The following is a 24,288-nucleotide window of genomic DNA, read 5'->3' on the forward strand; positions in this document are numbered from 1 at the left end:
CCCAGCCCTGGAATTGGAATAAAGAGGGAGATGGTAATGCTTAGTAAAAGTGTGTACTGAACTCCAAGTAGCTGCCTCCAAAATATCCTTAGTAGCTACACCCCTTAGAAAAGCAGTAGAAGTGGCAGTAGCCCTAGTAGAATGAGGTCTGATCCCAGCAGGAACATCCTTCCCATGATGAGAATAACAAAAAGCAATACAATGACCAATCCACTTTGAAATAGTCTGCTTTGAAACAGCTTTCCCTTGTGAACTCAAAGCAAAGGAAACAAATAACTGTTGAGTCTGTCTGAACTCCTTAGTTCTGCTCAAATAGTAACGTAACTGCCTGTGGATATCCAAAGAATGCAAGACTTTTTCCCCTTTATTTTGGGATCAGAATAAAAACTAGGCAAATGAATAGACTGGTTCAAGGCCACATTAGAAACCACTTTAGGCATAAAAGTAGGGTTAGTTCGCAAACAAACTCTATCCTTATGAAATATCAAAAAGGGTTCAACTGCCATGAGTGCCTGCAATTCAGATACCCTCCTAGCAGAAGTAATGGCCATCAAAAAAGCAGTCTTCCAAGACAAAAACCTCAGCTCAGACGTAGCTGCAGGTTCAAAAGGAGGTAAAGTAAGTTTCTCCAAAACAAAATTGAGATCCCAGGAAGGAGTAGGAGCTCTACATGGGGGTCTTATATTCTTTGCCCCTCTAAGAAATTGTTTGAACAAAGGATGTGAAAATAAAGGAGGGTCACAATCATAGTGAGCAGAAATGGCTGCAGCATGAACCTTTACAGAAGAGAACGACAAACCCTTGTCCAGTAATTCAGTAAGATACTGTAGTGCAAAACTCAAATTAGGCACTGAAACATCAAAACCCTTTGCAGTGCTCCAAAGAAAAAATCTCTTCCATTTATCAGCATAAACTTTTCTAGTGCTAGGCCGCCTGGCTTCCAAAATGACATTCAAAACCTGTTGAGGAAGCTGAGACCCCACCGGCTCCATCACAGAATACGCCAGGCTGTTAGATGGAGGGACTGCACCTGAACATTGAGAAAATGATTGTTTGACTGGGACAACAAATGAGGAACATGTGGCAGAAGCCAAGGAGGCTCCTGGATTAAACTCCTCAGCAGAGGATACCAATGCTGACGTGGCCAATCTGGTGCTATTAGAATCATGCAAGGCTTGTCCTGCCTGACTTTCAAGAGTACCTTGGGGAGAAGAGGCAGAGGAGGAAAAGCATAAACGTGAAGGTTGTTCCAACTGAAAGATAGAGCATCCACTTTCCAAGCATCTGGGTGGAACATCTTTGTGCAAAATTTTGGAAGTTGAAAATTCAGTGGAGAAGCGAACAGATCTATGTCTGGAGTTTCCCAAGCCACAGTCAATTGTTTGAAAACCTGAGGATCCAGTTTCCACTCGTGGGGATCCACAATTTGCCTGCTCAATATATCTGCTAAGGAGTTCTGAGCTCCTGGCAGAAACCGTGCTTGAAGATTGATTTGAAAACTCAGAGCAGTCTCCCACAAAATCATTGCTTGCCTGCAAAGAGGGTAGGAATGGGTTCCCCCCTGCTTGTTGATGTACCACATGACTGTTGTGTTGTCTGTTTGAATCAACACCTGTCCCGGCTGAAGCAGGTCCTTAAAGGCCATCAAAGCAAATTGAACTGCTAACATCTCCTTCATGTTGATATGCAAATGTAGTAGTTTGGGAGGCCACATGTCTTGTATCCATTTCCCATTGAAGTGTGCTCCCCAAGCCAAGTCAGAGGCATCCGTCGTTAGGATCTGACTCGCCTCTGGTTGGGTCACAGAGAGTCCCTTGTTTAGGTGACATTCCTGAGCCCACCACAAGAATTCCTTCTGGATGCAAGGTATAATCCGAATGATAGTGTCCAAACCGTGGCAGTGTTGAGTCCACACACTTTTGAGATACCATTGTAGCTTCCTCATATGCAGTTTGGCATTGGGAAGTACTAGAATGCAAGATGCCATGAACCCCAAGGCTTGAAGGACTGTCCTTGCAGTCAGCCTGGACATTATTGATAACTGCTGGAAGTAAAGATGAAGAGTTCTTTGTTTGTCCGGGGTCAGAAATGCCATCTGAGAAGCTGTATTCAGTCTCACACCCAGAAAGCACATGTCCTGAGAGGGTACTAGACTGGACTTTATTTCGTTCACAGAATACCCTAGGCACCTTAAAACTGCCATTACATACTGGAGATGTTGTAGTAATATGTCTTTGTTTTGAGCAAGAATCAGGCAATCGTCCAGATAAGGGTAAATTTGTATTCCTCTCTGTCTGAAGAAAGCAATCACAGGAGCCAGAACTTTTGTGAATACCCTGGGTGCAGTAGATAAACCAAAGGGCAATGCAGAGAACTGATAACGCGAAGTACCAGCCCGAAATCTCAGGAATCTCCTGCAACTGGGCCTGATAGGGATGTGAAGATAGGCCTCTTTGAGATCCAGGGTTACCATCCAGTGATCTTTGCCTAGCATAGGCAGAAGTTGTTGTAATGTTAACATCTTGAACTTTGGAATGTCTAGATAGGTATTGAGAATGGACAAATCCAGAATTGGTCTCCAAGTGTTTCCTTTCTTTGGCACTAGGAATAGACGGGAATAAAATCCTAGGCCTACTTCTGACGGAGGGACCACCTGAATTGCCTCCATCTGCAAAAGCAGAGAAATTTGCTCCTGAGCCTCCAGCCTTTGCTGAGGAGGCACATCCGGCATGCCTTTGAAAGGAGGAAAAGTGTGAAAATAAAACTTGTAACCTTGATTTATTATAACCAACACCCATTGGTCCTGGGTGACCAAATTCCAGTTTTGTTTGAAAAGTCCCAACTTTCCTCCTAGAGGAGCTGCCAGTAAAGAAGGGTCTGGCAGCGGAAGATACAGGTCATTGGGTCTGCTTACGAAAGGGCTGACCCCTACCCTCACCAGAAGACTGTGCAGGAGAGCTCCAAGTCCTAGGTCTGAAAGAACCCTGAGCGTGAGCCCTGCCTCTACCACGTCTAGACCTGCCCTTAGACTGATAATCCGAAGAAGGATAAGACCATCCTCTAGCAGGCCAATTCCTACTAAACTTAGGGGGCTGCACCTGCATAAAATCCTTGACCGTCTGCATAGACTTAGCCTTATCTTCCATCTTTTTCAAAACTGATTCCGCAGGAGGGCCAAAAAGTACTTCAGATTGAAGAGGGGCATCCAAAATCCGAGCCTTAACATGCTCTGACAAATTTTGATCCTTAAGCCAGGCATGTCTACGAATAACTGAACCTGTAGCAGCCACCCTGGATGAAGCCTGAAGAGCATCAAAACCACACTGTAAAGAATGTTTGCCAACTTGATCTGATGCATGCACCAACTCCTGGAGCTCCTTACACTCTATACCCTCAGATAAAGCATCCACCTTAGATTTCAATTGGCCTAACAAAAAATTCTGATACTTCAGCATATGAAATTGGCAATTCAAAGCCCTCATAGCTAACATAGAGGAGGTGTACACTTTTTTCCCCCACCTATCTAACGCTCTAGAATCCTTATCCAAAGGAACTGGATTCTTAGCCACAGAAGCCCTAACACCCTTCGGACCTTGAATAATAGTTTCCGGATCAGCTCTAGGACTCTTGTACAAATACTTATGTGCTTCTGGAACTCTGTAATACCTGTCTGGCTTAACAGGGGCCGGAGGCAAAGAATCAGGATTAAGGGAAGATTCAGAAAAAACATCCTGAACTACATCTAAGACAGGAGGAATAGCCAAGGGCCTATGTTGTGGCAGAAACAAAAATTCCCTAAGCCTTTTCCGAGAATCTGAAAAATCTTGACCTTCCCACTTGAAATGTTCCCTCATGGAATGTAAAGTCTCAGAAAAAGAAAAATCCTCTGGAGGAGAAGCAGACGGACAGGAGTCCTCTGCATCCGAATCTGAATAGGAAGGGAAATACTGAATTTCTCCAGCTGAGGATTCAGAGTAGTCAGAGGAATGATCCATTCCCTCTAAATCCGCCTCCACCCTAGGCCTCTTCTCTGGGGGGGGGGGCATAGAACCCCTGATCAAAGTAATCAAGTCCTCTGCCATTTTCAACATATGCTTTTTAGGAACAGGGGCTGGAGAGCTAGAACTATGACCAGGGCCAACAAGACAAGGTTTGGCCTTAGCATGGCCTTTAGCCACTGAAGTAGAAGGCCTAATAACCTTTTGTAAAGCTGGAACTACAGACACCTGAGAAGCACCCTCAGCCTGGCCTAACTCCTGAGAGGCCAACTCCTGTAAAAGTAAAGGTTCCCCCTGGGATTCAGCCGAACCCTCGGCAGGATCCACAGATTCAACCGGAGGCTCCATAGAACCGGTGTCCGCAACGGATGACTCATCTGGTTTAGACCTTAAAGATTTATCCTTACGCTTTTTAGCAGTAGCGGGCGTCGGAGGATCCGACGGCATGTTATAGTTACACCGTTTACCAAAAACAAGCCTGGCACAGTCTAATCTTCATTTAATGGTGCGCTTATTAAATCTAGCACAAAAGCGACACCCGACCACGTCGTGCTCAGGCCCCAAGCAAGGAATACAGAAAGAATGATAATCCCTATGAGGTATCTGTTTCCCGCAAGAAATACAATTATTAACTTTTTCTGACATCCGGATAACTGAGGCAAGAAAAGACAAAAATTTCCCCAACGGGGTACTTAGCCCAACTTGGTCTTCGGTCTGAAACTCGAAAAATGAAAATTTCAGAACGCCGAACGGCACTTGCAAACGCTGCTTCTGCTTCGGACCATGCGGCAAGAAAGGCTGAGGATATGGCGTCGGTCATGCGCTTAAGTACTACTACGTACTGACGTCAGCTCTAGACGACAATGACCGACGCCAGCCTAGCTCTTTGGTATTCGGGCCGACCGAGGACAGCGGACTACCCAAAGGTTATGACTGCAGCAATGTGAGACGAAGAACATCCCCAGATCCAGTGCTGATGCTATAGATCTGAGAATCTTCTGACTCCAACAAAGCCATTGCCATCTGGATCAAAGAAGGTGTTGGAGTTGATGAGTGCCAAACCTTAGGATCTGACACAGACAAGCTTGTTGGGTCTGCAGACTGAAACCAGAAAATGGATTGGAGTAGTAGTCAAAAGTTGGGGTTGAAACTAATGGTAGGTTCATGGATCCGATGAGAGATGGACCCAGGAAAACTCCCAACTGAATCAGAGTTTTGAGAAACTTTCTCATCATCCTGTCCACATCTGCTTTTGTTACACTCCTAGATGATGTGAAGGATGAAGATGTCAAGGGTGGTCTGGACATCCTTCAAGGTGTCTCCTGAAGAAAAGGTGAGTGAAGCCACAAAGAAACATGCTTCAGAGAGAATTCTGACCTTTGACTTGGCTTGAGTTGGATCTGGAGGGATAGTTGGATCCAATGGTCTCCGTTTAGATTGGGTCAGATCTGAAAGAGCAGTCAGTCACAATAATTTGTGATTTTCTCGGCCGGAGCTGAGCCCGAAGGAGAAGGAGGACAGTGATTGGAAATATTTGTAATTATCCTTAGCCTTATCAACTGCATCCCTCTTGGAAGACTCTGAAGATCTCTTGGAAGAGATTTCTCAATCGGTAGCGAGATGTCCTACTTGGAGGCAATACATACACTCAGAGTGAGTGTCTGAGTAAGGAATTCTGTGTCTGCAGAAAGAGCAATTTTTGAAGCCAGTTGGTTTATTTGACATATTTAACTAACCACAACAAGAAAGAACAATCACAACTACGTGTGTGCGTGTGTGTGTGTGTGTGTGTGTGTATATATATATATATATACATATATATATATATATATATATATATATATATATATATATATATATATATATATATATACACACACACATATATATATATATATATATATATATATATATATATATATATATATATATATATATATATATGGGTCCCCTTGACATGATTGACATTTCAAAATGTCAAAGACCATATGGCTGACACCATATGATCGACTTTTGAAATGCCGACTATGCGGAACCAGCATTTCTGTACAGTGTGAAATGCAAAGATTTCCATCTTCCGCACTGTAATGTGATCTTGGAGTAGGTATATTTAAGTTACGGGTGGTGTGGGGGGCTTGCCCCCCTGCTAGCAGTGTTAAGGTAAGTGTATATTGTTTTTTTGTTCTTTACATGTTAGATATTTCAAATATAGGGTGGCGCAGTGGTGCAGTGGTTAACACTGTCACCTCACAGCAAGAGGTTCTCCAGTTCGATTCTCGGCTGGGGTACCTTCTGTGTGGAGTTTGCATGTTCTCCCTGCGTTCGCGTGGGTTTCCTCCGGGTACTCCAGTTTTCTCCCACATTCTAAAGACATGCTTCTGGAGCATTTCTCCCCGGGCCTCTGCTGAAAACAGGATCTGTAGAACCTAGTCGGACTTTCCTGGTCAACAAATGTAAAATAAATAAATAAATGTCGATCATATGGTCTTCAACATTTTGAAATGTTGATCATGTAAAGTAGACCCATATATATATATATACATATATATATATATATATATATATATATATATATATATATATACACACACACACACACACACACACACACACACACACACACACACACACACACACACACACACACACATATATACATATATATATATATATATATATATATATACACACACACACACACACACACATATATATATATATATATATATATATATATATATATATATATATATATAAAGGAAGAGACAGAGATAAAACTAGAAAACAGAACTACCAATAATGGTAGCACCTAATACCAATAAAAAAAGAAATACCAACAACTGTATTTAGAAGTAGAACCTAACAGTTAGGAAACAAAGGCAGAAGATCTGATGAGACAAAGCTAACAGAAAGTATGAATATATAAATGTTTTTTTTTTTTTTTTTTTATAAAAATGGGTGGAAGAAAAATAAGTAAGATTACAGAACAAAGTACAATGATAAATAAGGAAAAGGACTTAGCTATCATAAAATGCTACTCGAGCTACAGGTGACCATGTCCTACTGCTGATATTGCTAAGATATGAAGGTGTTAGTGAATTCAGAGTGAGAAAAAAAGAAGTTATGTATTTACCATAATGTTCCATGTGTGTTATCCATCTCGTCCTTTATTCTCACTGATGGGTTGGATCCGATCCAGCTGATCCATCTCAGCCATTCTAAAAGCTCGAGGTCTTCAGCAAAGGTCGTGGGCATCCCTGTTTACCCATAATGCACTCTTCTAGCTTCCTCAGATCTTGTTTGCCCGAAGTACTCTTACACAAGTAAGGCATGAATCATACGTATATATAAAAATAACTGTATGTATTAAACATACACTAGAGAATAAATTCTGAGACTATATGTATCTGGAGTACCCAACTATGACACTCGGTCTTCCAGGAGTGTAGGCTGGGGGGTATGGAGGGAGGGTTGTGAGAATAAAGAAGGAGATGGAAAACACACATGGAATGTTATGGTAAGTATATAACTTCTTTATGTGATGCTGTCAATCTCGACTTTATTCTCACTGATGGGAATGCTTCCATAGCAATCTGACTCTTGGGTGGTCCAGGGGAGAATATTCCACAGAACCATAGAACTAAAACAGGCATTACTCCTAGAGGCCAAATCCATTTTGTAGTGAGTGATAAGGAATGAGGTTTTGCCCATGTTGCTGCAGCACAGATGTTATCCAATGGTAATCTAGTTTGAAAGGCTGCAAATGTAGCTACAGATCTTATGGAATGAGCTTTAAGCTTATCTGGAAGTGTTTTATTCTTTGAATTATAAATGTAGGATATACAGAGCATAATCCATTTAGATAAGGTAACTTTTAGGACTGGAAGACGCTTTTTAATGTCAGAATAAGAGATAAAGAGTTGGTTCAATTTTCTGATTTCAGAAGTTCTATGTAAGTAGAAATGTAACTATCTATCAACATCTAGGAGATGTAATAAATATTCTCCTCTACTCTGAAAGTTAGGAAAGAAAATTGGCAGGTCTATAAATTGATTAAGATTACTTTCTGAGACAACATTTGGTAGAAATAAAGGGTTACTGCATAAGGAAACTCTGTCTTTATGAAAGACTATGGGGGTTTAGCAGATAAAGCCTGTAATTCAGACACTCTTCTGGCTGAAGTAATAGCCACTAAAAAGAGTGTTTTCCAGGAGAGGTACTTCAACTCATATGTAGCTGATGGTTCAAAGGGAGGATAGATAATATTAGATAAGATAAAATTAAAATCCCAAGAGGGTACTGGATTTCTATGGGGGTCTTAACATTGTGGTTCCTTTTAAAAACGCTTTACAGAGTCTATGTGACATGACTGCAGAACCATTTTGTCCTATATGAAAATTGGAAATTGCTGCCAACTGAACCCTAATAGCTGCCTTCAGCAGCTTCGTCACTGAAGACTTTTGTCAGATATTCTATGATAGAATATATGGGCACATAAAATGGGCCTATCTGATTCTCGCTGGTCCATGTAACAAATCTTCTCCATTTACTCTGATACAATTTTCATATTGATGTCTTATGGGAAAATAATAAAATATGTTTGACTGGCGAGGAAAGAGATGGAAATCTGGTGATCAGGGGAACTGGAGCAGCTAAGTTGTTAGTTTGAGATTGTCTAGTTTGGGTGAGCCATTCCTGATGGGAGAGTCAGTAGGTCTGGAGCAGGGTCCATAATGCATGGTTAATCCCAAAGGTGAGGCTGTAGAAAAGGAAACCAGATTTGATGAGGCCAATAGTGGGCAATTAAAATTATTAACAAGTGCGTCCCTTGGTGAATCCCCCATGGGGGGGAGGGGATCAGGGCAAAGTAGCTGTTGTATTTGGAATTGGTGGGTGATGCTAAGATGTCACAGGAAGGTTGGACACATTTTCGGAAGATTTGTTCTGTTACCTTCTAGTGCGTCCCTTGGTGAATCCCCCATGGGGGGGGGGTCAGGGCAAAGTAGCTGTTGTATTTGGAATTGTGGGTGATGCTAGGATGTCACAGGAAGGTTGGACACATTTCCGGAAGATTTGTTCTGTTACCTTCTGGTTGAGAGACCACTCGTGAGGCCATAAAATGGCTCTGCTCAATTTTTCTGCAATCATGTTGGATTTCCCTGGGATGTGCATTACTATCAAAAAATGGCTGGAGGAGGTAGCCCATTGCCAGACCCTCATAGCTTCTCGATAATGGGGGTAAGGTCTGGTTCCTCCCTGTTTTTTTATGCACCAGACAGCGGACATATTGTTTGACTGGATTGCTATAGTTCCTAGTGGGAGAATGTCTTGACGTGCTTAAAATGCCAAAAGCACCAACCACATCTCCAGGATGTTTATGTGCAAATGCTCCCTCATGTTCCTGCCAGGTGTCTTGGACTATCTTCCCTAGATAATGCCCTCCCCCCAATCTGGGAATTGTCCATTGTCACCATGGCTTGAGGTTGGGGGGTGTGAAAGGATGGCCTAGTGATACTAACTTAGAGTGAATCCACCATTGGAGATCCTTCTTGCAGGAGTTGGTTGTCAAGATTTTGTATGACATTGGAAGTTCCAAGATTGACCATTGAGTGGAAAGTAACCACTGAAGTATTCTCATATGAAGGCAAGCTAGAGGAATGAGAACAATTGCCACAGCCATTTTGGTTAGCATTTGAAGGACCCGTCTCACAGACGGTCACGTCTTCCTGATTAATAATCTTCCAAGATGTCGAAGATCATTTATCCTGTCTTTTGGAAGCCTTGCTACCATTGTGGTTGTGTCTAACTTTGCTCCTATGAAGGTTAAGTATTGACATGGCTCTAGAACAGATTTTGTTGTAGTTTATGGTAATACCTAGGGAGGAATAGAGTTGAAGGGTGTAATCCCTGGCTTGTAGCAGAATATGTCTGGGTGGGCTGGTTATGAGCCAGTCATCCACCCGGAATACTAGGCATCTCAGGTGAGCCACCACTACTGCCATACACTTGGTGAACACTCTGGGGGCTGCAGTGAGTCTAAATGGCAGAGCTTGAAACTGGAAATGACTGACTCCTAGCCAGAAGCGCAGGTACCTCCTGGATCGCCTTTCCATTTTTTTGTGGTAGTATGCATCCTGGAGGTCTATAGAGCACATCCAATCATCTTTTCCTAGGAACAGAAGTATCAACTGCAGTGTTACCATCCGGAACTTGGTCTTTTTGACAGATTTGCTCAGATTGCTGAGATCCAAGATAGGCCTCCAGTCCCCTGTTTTCTATGGCACTAAAAAGAATCTTGAGTAAGTTCTGGATCCTCTCTGATCTGCAGGGACTTCTTGGATGACTTTTTCTTAGCAACATTTGGATTTCTAATGTTGCTTGTTCCTTTTGATTGGGTGGAATGTCTGGAACTGACTTGTTTACGGGAGTGGGGAAGGAGAAGAAAATGACATATTCTCTGGATACTATGTCCTGTACCCATTTGTCTCTTGTTGTCTTTTGCCAGGTTTCATAGTGCAGTGACAATTGACCCCCAACTGCCTCCAGAGGCGAGCAATCGGGCACTACTTAAGGAGTGCTGGATGTTTGTGCCAAAGAAAGATTCTTTGGAGCTCTGATTCTGTGGGCCTCCTCTCCCACGATAGTGGCATCTTCCGTTATTGTTTCTCTCTCTGCTTCTGGGGGAACATTCACCTTGTGTGTCCTGGAAGGACCTTTGTGATTTTATGAACCACATTTTACCACTACCCCTCTGACTCTTAGGAAAGGGTCTAGTAGGTGTGGAAAAATGCACTCCAACAGCAGACAAGGTCTTTCCCTGGTTATAGTCTCTAACTTTAGGCCCCAAAAAGAGAGGCGCCATCAAAAGGGGGCATTCATGAAGGAAGACTTGAAGGTCTCCAAGAAATCACAAAAGTGCATCCAGGCCTGTCTCCTAAGAGAAATGCCTGAACCCGCCACTCCACTCACTCCATTTGCTGCATATGAAATTAATCTCATGGATGAGTTGGCAACAGAATTAAGGGTGGTGAGCTCAGTGTTGACTTTATCCACCAGCACCTCAGCTACAGCTCCTTGGAGGGAGTCTGTAATTTCCTTTAACAGATTCCTCTGTAGTCTAGTGAAGTGGGTGAGGTAGTTCAGCGACCGCAAGGAAAAAGTCACTGACGAAAAGATGTGCTTTGCATAGCTATCCATGGTCCTAGAATCCTTGTTAGGAGGACGGATAGAGGAACTGGTCCCAGACAGTTCTTTTTTAGTGGCCGCCGCCATGACCATGCCATCCACTGCAACACCTTTTGTCAAAAACGGCTAGTCCTTTGGGGCTGTGATATATTTATTTGGCCTCCTAGGAGTAGATTCTATAGAGTCTGAGGTCTCCTAAACCTTCCAATAGGTGAACTCAATAAGCTTACTGGAAGGCAGAGTCACCCAAGAGGTTGAAGTGTGAGAGCCAAAGGCCTTCAGGTACACCAACTCCTCTGCTGAAGGGGTTGGGGACTGCCAGTCACCCGTCTGCTTCAGAATTTCCAGGATGTCTCCAAAGGACCCTTCTGCTTCATTGAGATCAGTGTCAGAAGTGAAAGACTCCACTGGGGAGTCAAGATGCATCCTCTTGCAGGTCCTCTTCTGAGAGACCTCCTCAGTGTGATATTCTGGAGAGGTTTCAGAAGAGGGGGGAGTCCCCTGATGGGCAACCTGAGGCCTGGGGTCTCTGTGGTCCCATGGGCAGGATGTGTGAGAGGCCGAAGACACCTGTGCCGACTTGAGAGGAAGATCCAAGGAGGACTGTGTCTGAGACTATGAAGTAGTCAGCACTCTCCTCATAACCTCAAAGGCTGTCTGCTCCTGCTCAAAGAACACCATCGATCCGACAAAAAGGTTGTCGAAGCCGAAGGCATCTCTGGTGCAGAAGACAGAAGCTCCAACACAGAGGTGGGAGCCAAACTCACCCACACCGAAGTCCCTATAGGCAGGGTCAGATCCAGAGAGATCTGAGCCGGCTCAACGGACCCAACTGGAGAGTGTTGCCTCCCAAAGGTTCCCTGCTCCGACTGAGTGGAAACGCTTGGGGAAGTTATCAGATCCAAAGAACCTATGGGTTTTGGATCCAATACAGACACTAGCTGAATGTTGGAATCTTCCAGCTCCAAAACCAAATGATGGATCAGAGGAAGAGCAGGTGCCGAGGGGGAAGACTGTGACTTGTCCGATGCCTGTGGGTTTGGATCCAGAAGTAGTTTGGCCAAGGCTGATGTCTTCAGCAACCTTTGCACCACTCTGTCATCATCTTCATCGGGGAGGCTCCTGGTTGATCGGGTGGAGAGGGTAGGGGACCTTGACCTAGTTAAGAAAGGGGAAGGGAGCTGAGAAAGGACCAGCTCCAAGGAAGAAGATCGGCTCTAATATCTAAATTCAGTTGGCAAGGTCAATTTCAGAGCCAAAGGTTCAGAAATGGTAGACTTCAGAGCTGTAGGTACTGACTGCTCCAAAGTAGTCTTGAATCCAGTTTGAGCTGTTTGCTCTGATGAATCAGTTGGAGTCGACAGTTTAGTTACTTTCTGCTTCGGCTCTGAAGAAGATTTCGGAGCAGAAGAAGGTCTCCTTAAAGACTTGTCCGATTTTGGAGAAGACTCAGAAGATAGAGCCTCAGAAAAAGAATTTTTTAACATCCCCTTCAGAATAAGCTTGTTCTTGTGCTCTAAGAGCACTCTCTGGTTCAACCCATGACAAATCGAACAGGATTTTTGTAGATGAAGAGGCCCCAAACAATACACACACAAAGTGTGTGAATCGCTAAGGGGCAGCATCTTCCCACATTGCTCACACTTCTTGAAGCCAAGAGGCTTCCCTTCTTTTTGTGACATACTTATAAAGGAAAGGGATACACTCAGACTTATAAACCAGGACAGGACAGAGTAGAAAAGGTTTTTTTTTTTGTTTTTTGTTAAATCACCTTCTAAGTTAAATTGATGAAAAAGGCAGTAAGAAAGGATAAAGAAATAATGTCATCTGACTAAAATAGATGTTACACAGGAATAAAGGGGTGAAATGGACATTGGTTAGATGTACTCTGATTTAAATGGATGCTAACCATGGAGAGTAAGAGGTAAAAGCAGTATAAACAGGCCTGTCACTCACATAAGGGTAAATATACAAAGGTTGTTTAAAGGGGAAAAATCTATTAAGAGAAAATAGTTAAGAAACAGCTTGCTGTTAGAACCTTCTTGTTCACAGAGCAGCAAACGAGATCTGAAGAAGCTAGAGGGGTGCATTATGGGAAAAGAGGGATGCCCACAAGCTTTGCTGAATACCTCAAGCTTTTAGAATGGCTGAGACAGATCTGATGGATCGGATCTGACCCATCAGTGTGAATAAAGGTGAGACTGACAACATCCATGGTATAGTTATAGTGAGTAGGTGGTTATGCATCATGCATTGCACTAAAGCCAAGTCACTTCAGTCTTACTAGTAATCTCCCTATCAGCATGGGATAGAAGACATTGGCCTCGGAGAAATTTATGGTTTCCATTTTTTGGGCTAAAGTTAGATTTGACAATAGTGTCTGTGTGTGTGTGTGTCTGTGTGTGTGTGTGTGTGTGTGTGTGTGTGTGTGTGTGTGTGTGTGTGTGTGTGTGTGTGTGTGTGTGTGTGTGCATGTGTGCATGTGGTGTGTGTGCGGAGGGGGGGTGCATTGCTTTACGAGAGCAGGACTTTGTTCCAGAGATGGGGAATTCTTTGGGAGATATAGCTGTCATGTTAGCAAGCCTTGTTTATGTTGCAATATAGATTTAGGTCTCTTGGTCTTGTGTTTGTGTTGCTCCTCATCCTGCAGCTGTATAGTAGATCAAATAGGACTGGATCATTTATAACTTTATAGGTTAGGCATAGATCACCCTGTAGGACTCTGTAAGAGATACAGAAGGGGGACGTGGATTTAGATGCACTGGGTAACAGAGGGAGCTCATACTTGGTTTTGTTTGGTAAGGAATTTCCAAGTTGGGTTAGTTGTTTGAAAAAATACATATTGAAGGGCACAGTGGATTTTAGTATGGTCCTGGTAAAGGATGAGTTCAGGGGAAAGATGACCTATTTAGACTAACACGAGATGCCCCTAATAATCAACTGAGCTTGGTAGAAGCCTGTAACTCTAATAGAGTGGCATCTGTCAGTCAGCCAGTTGACAATCCAGTGGGTTACATATGAATTTATACTGAATTTGACGAGTCTGTTGATGCCAGAACTGGGTATACTGTAAAAAAGCCTTAGTTAAACTGAGGCAAGGTGTGTATACAGAGTTATCCTTACCTAGTGCTTCTGACACTCTTTCAAATCAATCAACTATATTTAAAAAGAATGACTTATCTTTTACAAAGCCAAATTGGTTAAGGTTAGAGAAATGTAGACTCCCACTGTCCCTGTTTATGAGGTCCATGATGACGGATTCCATCACCTCGCAAATGATGCTGGCGAGGATGACTGGTTCTAATTGTCAGGGTCTATAGTTGGCCTTCCTTATGGAAGGGAATTGTTACAGCTGTTCTCCAGGCTTCTGGTACATATGCAGTGGGCAGGCTGTGATTGAGTAATTCAGCAAGTGTGAGGTTATAGAGGTAATGTATTCAAAAGTCACAAAGTATGCATGAACACATAATTTGTGAAGAATAAACTTTTATTTATTTATTTAACATTTGTTTACCAGGGAAGTCTGACTGGGCAAGTTGCCCATCTTCAGCGAAATGGTAACAAAAAAATCACATAACACTTACTATCACAGTTACACTTAGTAAAAAGCTTGAATAAATCACATAATAACACATTATCACAGTTACACTTAGTAACAAAGCTTGAATAAATCATATAATAACACATTATAACAGTTACACCTAGTAACAAAAGTCATTAGAGTCAGTAGAATTTTCAGAGTCATAGAATAAGGCATAATATACGATGGAATAGCAAGCCAGTAATGCTTGTTAGGGAACTTATGAATTCTTATAATTATAATCTCATAAGTTCAAGAAGCAGGAAAGATGTAGTGAAGAAGGACAGTAGTGTGAGAGAGGGTGAGGAGGGGAGAAATAATTTCATAAAAAAACACCAAACGAAGCCAGTGTACCACTTTATTCTTCTGGTACCTCGGCCTTTCACCTTCAAGGAAAAAAAATAAGTTCAGCCTGGTGAGGAGCAGGAGCACAACCAGTCATTTAGATGGATCTTTAGCAGTTTTTTGAACTGCGATGGGTTGGTTGTGTTTAGTATGTTCTGGGGGGTGGGGGTGGGGGTGGGGGTGTAGTTCCATGATTTAGTTACATAGTTTTGTAACACAGAGTATTGACAGATTACCATACATGGACAAGCTAGCATCCAGAGACATTCATTAGATTCTATCTGTGAAGAAGGAAGGAGCCGGGGACATAGAATGTTGTAAGATGGTCAGTAGCAGGAAGGTTGCCAGACCTTCACCTTTACTCCAGACCTGAACCACTACAGTTCATATTGCTTGCTATACTTGTGCTAAGCTTTGAATCAAGTGTCTTCTACACCCATAACACAGACTGTGACAGAAAAATCTTTTGAAGATTCATAAGTACTACCACAAGAAAGATAGGAACGCCCATAAGGCAGGTGATGTTCAACTGGCATCAAATGGCATGGTTATAGTTCCTTCTTGAGTCTGATGTTTCTGCACTGAAGGAATTTTTGCTGAAGTTTCTGCACAGAGCACATTACAGAATCATCCCATCTCTATAACAAGGTCCAGAGTTATAATGTAAATCTGAATGAAAGACAGGGAATATTAGGGTTGTATCTCTCCACACATGGGTTGCAGGATTGGTTTACTTCCTTGCAAAAATGGCTTGGTTCATGTTTTTTCCTACAGTTGGCATTTCTCAGTGTCTAATTTGCTGCTGTGATATTTTGTTTTTCAATCATAGAGACTCATTAACTACTATGAGTCTAGCAATTCTTTATAAATGTTTTTCAAGATGTATACATCTCTTTTACTTTGCTTTAAGTCATGGGTGTGTCTGTATGTATGTATGTATGTATTTAGGTTTGACAGCCAGGTGATAGGCTTGTCTATAGACATTTTTAGCTATATCCTAAGCACAAAGGCACAACAGAGGTAATAGCATTAAAATACAAGTAAATGTAAAAAGATGTAAATGGTTACAAAAATGGCTTGAAAGCTTATGTTCTGGTTTCAGTGTATAGCTTAGGGTTTTGGATGCATTATAAATATTAGTGATTCATGAATGGTCTATATTAAAGTTTAGACGTCAGAGTGTAAATATTGCAATGCTGCAAAACTATTTATAAATTAGACAAAATGTTTTATTTTAATGTCCTTTATATTTTAACATGCCATATATAACCAACATATTTCAGAATATTTTAAGAACCAAAATAGTAGTTATGGACAGACAGAAAGATCATCATTCAGAAAACTATATACGCTGTAGTTGCAATACTACTATTTAGAATAAGATAGAGAAATTATTTACATATTTCCCTTTATACAGTTGAGAATGGTTATAACGTGCCATCTAATCCTGTCAAAGTAGGTAGTTTGAGTTTGCTCTAACCTCTGTATCTGGGAAGCACTTGCATGCATATATATGTCTTTTAGATGGATTACAAGATTCTTTTTAAACCAGGAAAAATAAGTTTCACTTTTAATGTGTTCAGAAAGGAGTTTAAAATTTACTGCTGCAAGTTTGCTAAAGCTATTTTCTGCAAGTATGTTGGAGAATAGTGGTCTTTTGGAGGATGAGAAAGTTATCAGACTACATTCCAAGCTACTATAAAGAATTAAGGTTGCTATTAAGAAATGAGCAATGACTACTAAATGTGAGAGTGGACAGGAAGAGAGTAGCCTGAGATGGAAAAGGAACTCATTTTGCATTTCCTAGAGGAGTGCAATAATACTTGATGGGGGAGGAGGGGCTAATACAATGGCATCTTTTGTTAATGGAAGTTTGGATAATTTTACATTTCTGTTTGAATTAAGAGTTGGGATTGGAAAGACATATTCTAAGTGGAGAATGTTGTGTCTTTCGGCTTTTTCCCGGTTAGGGGTCGCCACAGTGGAACTCCGGTCCGCTAATGATTGGCAGTAGATTTTTACGTGCCGAGTTGTCAGCTCTGACGCACAACCTTCAACAAAGGTACGCCCATTCACGCATGTCTCCACACAGAAGACACTCTAGCTGAGAATCGAACAGGACAACATCTTACTGTGAGGCAACAACGCTACCGCAGCACCACCACCACAGTATTCTAACCCTCATATCTAGGAGAGCAGTAATTAACATATTTATTCTAAGTGAAGAATAAATATGTTAATTACTGCTCTCCTAGATCTGAGGGTTAGATAGTTTGCAACACTATCATGCATTTTAAGTAGGGTGGATTTCTGGTGTGAAAAGAATGGCTAGGTCAAATAGAAATCCACCTTATTTGCAATTCTGTGCTTGTTCCATCCAGTCTGTTGTGTATACCAGATACATTAAATAAGCTATTACTATTTAGCTCCTCTACAGCATCAAAGAGCTTAATGTCTGCTTTGGATATACTAACATGAAATTTGTTTTACTTTATTCATTGACATGGTATATACAGTTTTTGAAAATACAAGAAAAAAACTTGGAAATGAAACAGATATAGCTATGGATTATAAACTATAACTTTAACAGCCTAATTAGGTCAGCTCACCAGTGTGAGGATCTAGTACTGTGAGGTCTGTTCTACACTTTTTCAGTAAATAATTTATGATTGAGTCCAGTGTTTTCATGCAATTGTCCCTATTTCTTGATTAGTGCATTCAGTTATCTTCCTTATGCTAACAGTCATGCCATCATTCCTATCATCACATTCTCCCATATATCCCACTTTTAGGTAAGGAAGTGATATTCTAATTGGTGTAGGTAATCTCAGAGGAGAACAAAGGATTTTAATGTCATTTTGAATGAAACAAATATTCAAAATGGCATTCAAACAGTCAAAGGAAAGACGTTTTTTTTTCACAGAGGGCAAGTATTCCACATATAATATGCATAACACTGCACTCTCTGTGCACCTCTTCTCCTGTACACTTAATATGGTCAGCATATGACAAAAAAAAAAAAAAAAAAACATACCCCTTGTACATGTTCAATCTCAAAATTTGTCCACAGCTTGTCTGTTCATGTATCCTAACCATGGTACTAACCATCAAGATAAAGACATTGTCCTGTTTGATTCTCAGCTAGAGTGTCTTCTGTGTGGAGACGTGCGTGAATGGGCGTACCTTCGTTGAAGGTTGTGCGTCAGAGCCGGCAACTTGGCACGTAAAAAGCTACTGCCAATCATTAGCGGTCCGGAGTTCCGCTGTGGCGACCCCTAACCAGGAAAAGCCGAAAGACACAACATTTTTCTACTCTTTATTAACAAAAACTCTTCTAATTATGCCACTTTATTAACCATAACATAACTTTATAATATACCTTTATGAGTAAAAATATGTTTTAATGTGTATCATCAGCCCTAGCATACCAGTTTTAAGTCTCTAATATGTTCTTTGGCTTTTTACCTCAATTTCTTCAAATTCAGAACAGTCCCAATTGTGAGCCAATGTTGCAGTTGTTCTTTTCCAGTACTCCAGGAACAGCACTGCCCACAGAGCCATGAAGATGCTAAAGAATACAGTTCCACCATGGTCAAACAGCAGACCTGCCTGAGACAGAAAACAATAGTGGTTGTTACTGTAACTTGCTTGCTGAACCATTGTTATCTGTACAAATAAAAATGCATATTTTTTCCCAAATGGTACAGAACACATTTCAAAATGGCAATGCCCTGTTAATTCACTAAAAACCAGAGAAGGAGGTAGCTTGTTTAAAATGTACAAAACAAGTTTTAAAAAGGTGATGTCACACTAACTCACTATAATCCAGAGGACATAACATGTTTAAAACATTCACAAACATCCTGAATGCATTTTTAAGTCTGGCAAAAATGCCTTGTAAAATGGAACTTAAAGATAATGGTTATTATCTTTTTCTTACTTAGTGTTCATCTGCTCCCAGTTCATTTAATTATTGCTCTATTCTTGACTGTGTATTCTGGAGTGAGATACTTTAATACACACACACTGTCTGTAAATATACTTTCTCCAAGTTTATGCAACAACAGAGGCAGTATATTTATAACTCGGGGTGTGAGAGCAGAACCCCAATGTCAGAAGGTGCACTGGGCTGTTTCCCACAAAAAAATACTTAGGCCCATTGCCTATGATGATTATGCCATGAGTTAAGTGATCAACATCAAGTTGGTAAATTAAGAGCAGTGGGTGTTTGAATCAATAAAGTAGATCCAAAGATAAAAGGCAGCTCATTTAATCTTTGTATTGAAGATATCTGTGCCTTAGCTGAATTTGAAATTACAACTCATTATCGATCCAAAAGCTTTAATTGTCTCTGTACAACAGAAAACAACCAGGCCAGTTACATTGACAAGGGATGAGTACAAAGAATGACCATAGGATCATAGGAGGTAACTAGGCTAATGGCCCTGGGGCCCTTACAAGCCTAGCCAAGAGTTTTTCCCCAAAAGAGACAGAAAAAGTCAGCACCTGTTGCCCCTGTCAGTGAGAGACACAGGTGGAACACCTGGTACAAATTTGCCATCCACTCATCAGGGTTGCACTTGAAGAGGGTCAGCAAGGTACTTTGTTTGACATGTATGGAAGTCTATTCCAGAGACGGGGCAGCCTCTGGGAGACAAACCTGTCTCTCCAGCAGGTTTTGTTGATGTTGCATATTAGATTCAGGCCTTTCAAGCGGGTAATGCACGAGGAGTTAGACTTATGGATATGAAGCATCTCTAGTACGGCACGGTCTGAGATTGCCTTGTAGGCAAGACACAGATCACCTCTGAGCAATCTGTATGATACCAAGTATAGTGATAGTGATTTGACCTTGTCCCCATAGGACAGGTGTTGGAGGCCATGGATTCTCTTTGTGAGGTATTTCTGTGGCCTTTCTAGTTGGTGCAGATATTTGGAGAGGTACATACCAAACGATGCATTATACTCAATTATTGGTCTAATGAGGGAGGTGTACAGAGAGGTAATAACCTCCTTTTTTCTGGATGCAATCCCTTTACTTATGAGATGAACCACGTAAAAAGCTTTTACGAGCACTGCCACTACATGATGACGAATGTGAGATTGTTATCAACTTGAGTACCCAGGTCTCTCACCACAGGTTATGTCTTTAGGGGGTTGCCGTTGATGTGCTACTCAGTAGGGGCTGTACTTCTGATACTTTTTTTTTTGCATTTAGCTTAAGGCCATCAGTCATTAGTTGCTGTGAGACCCTCTTGCAGTATGTTAACATCATTTGGGGAGTCAATGACAGAACCCAACTTACAGTCATCTGCAATCTTGATCAGCCACATGCCTTTTGTCTTTGCCTGGACCTCTGAGAAGTAGATGCCAAACAGTAGGGGTCCCAGGACAGATCCCTGGGGAGCTCCATTAGTGACAGGTCTGTTTTCAGAGGTGGAGGTGACAATTTTGACCTTGAGGGCCCTGTTGGTGAGCCAGTTGTTCACCCACCTGATGAGATAGGGATTTACATCAAGTTGTGCTAGCTTTTCAAATAACAAAAAAGCCTCAAAAGGATGAAGTGCTTCTTTAGGAACACCCATGAAAAAGTTAAAAACAAACCAATAGAAGCACAAACATGGCTGTTAATATGATTTTAATCCAAACAATAGTAAGCGCTTTCATGTCCCAAATAAGTCTCTTCTTCAAACTTCAGTAACAATTAAAATGCATTTCCTTTATATAAAAAACACATATTGACATCATCCTATCCTAGACAATAGTACCATTAAACATCAAGTTGTGTTAGCGTTTCGATGATGCCAGAGTGAGGGATTGTGTCAAAGGCCTTGGCCAAGTCAAGGTAAGCTATATGTACTGACTTTCCCTTATACAGGGCCTTGGCATCACTCTCAAAGAAGTCAACCAGGTTCAACAGGCAAGATCTGCCCTTGAGAAATCCTAACTGGGTGGGATCAAGTGCTTGGAAATTGCCTGTGTCTTTATTTATGAGATCCATAATAATACGTTCTATGGCTTTACAGATTAGACTTGTCAAGCTAATAGGGTGATAGTTTCCAGGGTCGGTTGTGGCACCACCTTTGTGCAAAGGGATGACAATGGCAGTTCTCCACTCTGCTGGAATGAAGCCAGTACTTAGGCTGTCGTTGAATAGGGTGCTCAATGGTGAAGCCAGTTCTTGCTGGAGATGGTGCAGAATACAGCCTGGGATACTATCAGGTCTAATGGAAGCTGTGTTTTGCCATGGATAGGACCTTTAACACTTGATCCCCCCCTCCCCCCCTCCCCCCCAAAAGGAGAGATATCTATACCAAGCGATTGCAGCCCCCCAAACATCTCCAATGCCCAAGTGGGAACTGCTCTCTCCAAAGCAAAAAACACAGCATCCATGAGACCTGATGGTGTCCCCAGCTGTGTGCTCCACGAACTCAACGAGGAATTAAACCCACAGCTAGGACAGCTGTTTAATCATAGTCTTACCTCTGGATACGTACCCAGGGAGTGGCGCACTGCAACTGTGGTCCCACTTCACAAAGGCGGTGCCTCCACCGACCCTGGAAATTACCGTCCCATTAGCTTGACAAGCCTTATCTGCAAAGCCATGGAGAGGATCATAATGGACCTCATAAATAAAGACATAGGAAATTTGCAGACTTTGGATCCATCCCAGTTTGGCTTTGTCAAAGGCAGATCATGCCTTCTAAACTTGGTTGACTTTTTCGAAACAGTCACCAAAGCCATTGATGAGGGAAAGGCAGTCCATACAGCCTACCTCGATCTGGCGAAGGCCTTCGATACAATACCCCACTTGGGTATCATTGAAAAACTCATCAGCTTAAATGTTAACCCATACATCACAAGATGGGTTGCAAACTGGCTGAGTGACAGAACCCACAGGGTCAGAGTTGCTGGCGCCATGTCAGACTCAAAGCCTGCCACAAGTGGTGTACCACAGGGCTCAGTCCTGGGCCCACTCTTGTTTGGCATCTACTTTTCCAAAGTACAAGCAAACACAGGAGGGTTATGGCTGACAAAGTTTGCAGATGACTGCAAACTGGGCCATAGTAGAAAACACATCTGACACAGATATCCTTCAGAAGGGTCTCACAGAAACGGATAACTGGTGCCAGAGCCATGGCCTAAAGTTAAATGCCAAAAAATGCATAGTCATACCCTTCGGGAAAAACAAGATTACCCCTAGCTACCAAATAGGTGGCAATCCACTGAGCACAGAACAAGTTATCAGGGACCTGGGGACCCAGGTTGATAGTAGTCTGTCATTCGACACCCATGTAGCTAAAGTAGTTAAGAAGACCTTCTACATTGCCCACCTTATCATGAAGGGATTCTCATCTAGATCAAGGGAGGTCATAGTCTCCCTATACTCATCACTCATCAGACCAATGATTGAGTACAATGCCCCATTCGAATGTATCTGACCCGACACTTGCAGCAGCTGGAGAGGCCACAAAAGTTCCTCACCAAAAGGATAAAGGGTCTCAAACATCTGTCCTATGCTGCCCGACTGAAAGAACTCCAGCTCTATTCAGTCGCACGCTTGCTCAGAGGTGACCTTTGCCTAACATACAAGGCCATGTCAAACCCAGATTTGATGAATATGCTTCACCTCAAAAAATCTAGATCCATCAGAGCCACAAGGGCGAGAGACTTAAACCTCGACATGGCTATTAATAGGACGTGCTGGAGGGATAGATTCATCACCCAAAGACTCCCTATGCTGTGGAATAAAATCCCGGTATATGTGAGGCAGAGCACCTAGCTGGCCTTGTTCAAGAGAAATCTTGACCAATGGATGGGAGATCGTAGATATACCCCAGGGATTACCTCAGTGTCACTGCTCGACAGAGGCACAGCAAAATAATGGGTATAGTTCCCGATACTAAAGGGGTGGCGTAAGCCACAAAACTATGGGCTAGGCTTGTAAATGCCCTCCGGCAGATAGCCTAGTATGAACCTATGAACCTATGAACCTATGAATCTATGGAGATGTGAGCTGCAGGACAAGTTTCAAGGATGTCAAAAGGGTCTTGGGGGGGTCAGAGGGTGAAGTTTGCACTGAACCTATCTGCTATTAGGTTGGCTAAGTCAACAGGATCAGTAGTGATCTAATTTGCTTGTTGTGGCTAAGGAGGGCATTTTTCCAATTTGGAATATGTTCCTTTTTACCCTTGAATAACAGTTTCTTCCTTTTGTTTTAAAGCCTGTTGATAGAGGATGTCCACCAAACAGGTCTGTGTTCTCTTGAGAAACAGGTTTCACTTCCGTTGGATATGGCTGAGTCCATGCAGTTGTACAGGTGCTTGTATACTGCATTGGTGTACTGTTCAGCATAGCTGTCTGCATCCTCTGAGGGGGCAGTGGTATGAAGCTACAGATACCCTCCCTTAGGAGGTTGTAGTCAGCTTTTGAGAAGTTTTTTAGCTTGATTATGGCTGGGGGGTAGTTGGGTGGGATAGAAACTTTGATCGAGACAGTCTGATGATCTGATCTCACCAGGGAAGAAAATACTATGGGAGTGGTGCAGCGGCTGCCCATGTTGGTGACAACCAAGTCCAGAATATTATACGAGCTGGTCTAATGTGTTAGACTTGATGAATTCAAGGAATCATTTTGTGAGTGCATTAGTGCAGGAATAGTTCATCCAGTCTATGGTGGGGTAGTTGAAGTCACCAAGGATCAGGGCGTTAGGCGGTACCTTGATGGAGTCAAGTAAATCCAGGTAAGAGGAGTGGGTGTCCTGAGTCAAGGATGGGTGTCTATAGCTGGCTATAACTTGGATGGGTGTCTTGCCAACTGGCAGTTGCACCTGGAGTAGTTCCAGTGTGTCATGCTGGCAGACCAGCCTGGAAGTCTGCCTGTCATTAATGAAGATAGAGACTCCACCACCCTTAGTCTGCCTGACCTCATTTTGTGGTTGGTATGTGTGGAATGAGGTACAGCCAGGTAAGGCAGTGGTGCTCTCCGCAGCCCTAGACCAAGTTTCCATGACCGCATAGACATCAGCATCTTCCAGTGCAAGGAGAGCCTTCAGTGAGTGCATTTTCAGGTTAAGACTCCTAGCGTTTAGCAGCATGACCTTCAATTTAGAAGATCTTTTATGCTGGAAGATTTGTCTTTGGGACCTTGCCTAAAAAAGGCACAATGGGGGTGGCGGGA

General features: G+C 42.3%; 1 protein-coding gene across 1 annotated transcript in view; it reads right to left on the minus strand.

Annotated features, from left to right (window-relative positions):
• Positions 1–24,288, minus strand: part of ANO7 (anoctamin 7) — a 1,683,969-nt gene that overhangs the window by 642,069 nt on the left and 1,017,612 nt on the right. The window contains exon 12 of the mRNA XM_044070329.1: positions 18,574–18,717. Within this exon, the coding sequence (XP_043926264.1) occupies positions 18,574–18,717 (144 nt within the window). The remainder of the gene's footprint in view (positions 1–18,573; positions 18,718–24,288) is intronic.

The sequence above is a fragment of the Protopterus annectens genome, chromosome 4.part1 (genome assembly GCF_019279795.1).
Source record: "Protopterus annectens isolate FY-2018-M chromosome 4.part1, PAN1.0, whole genome shotgun sequence".
Taxonomy (NCBI): domain Eukaryota; kingdom Metazoa; phylum Chordata; order Ceratodontiformes; family Protopteridae; genus Protopterus; species Protopterus annectens.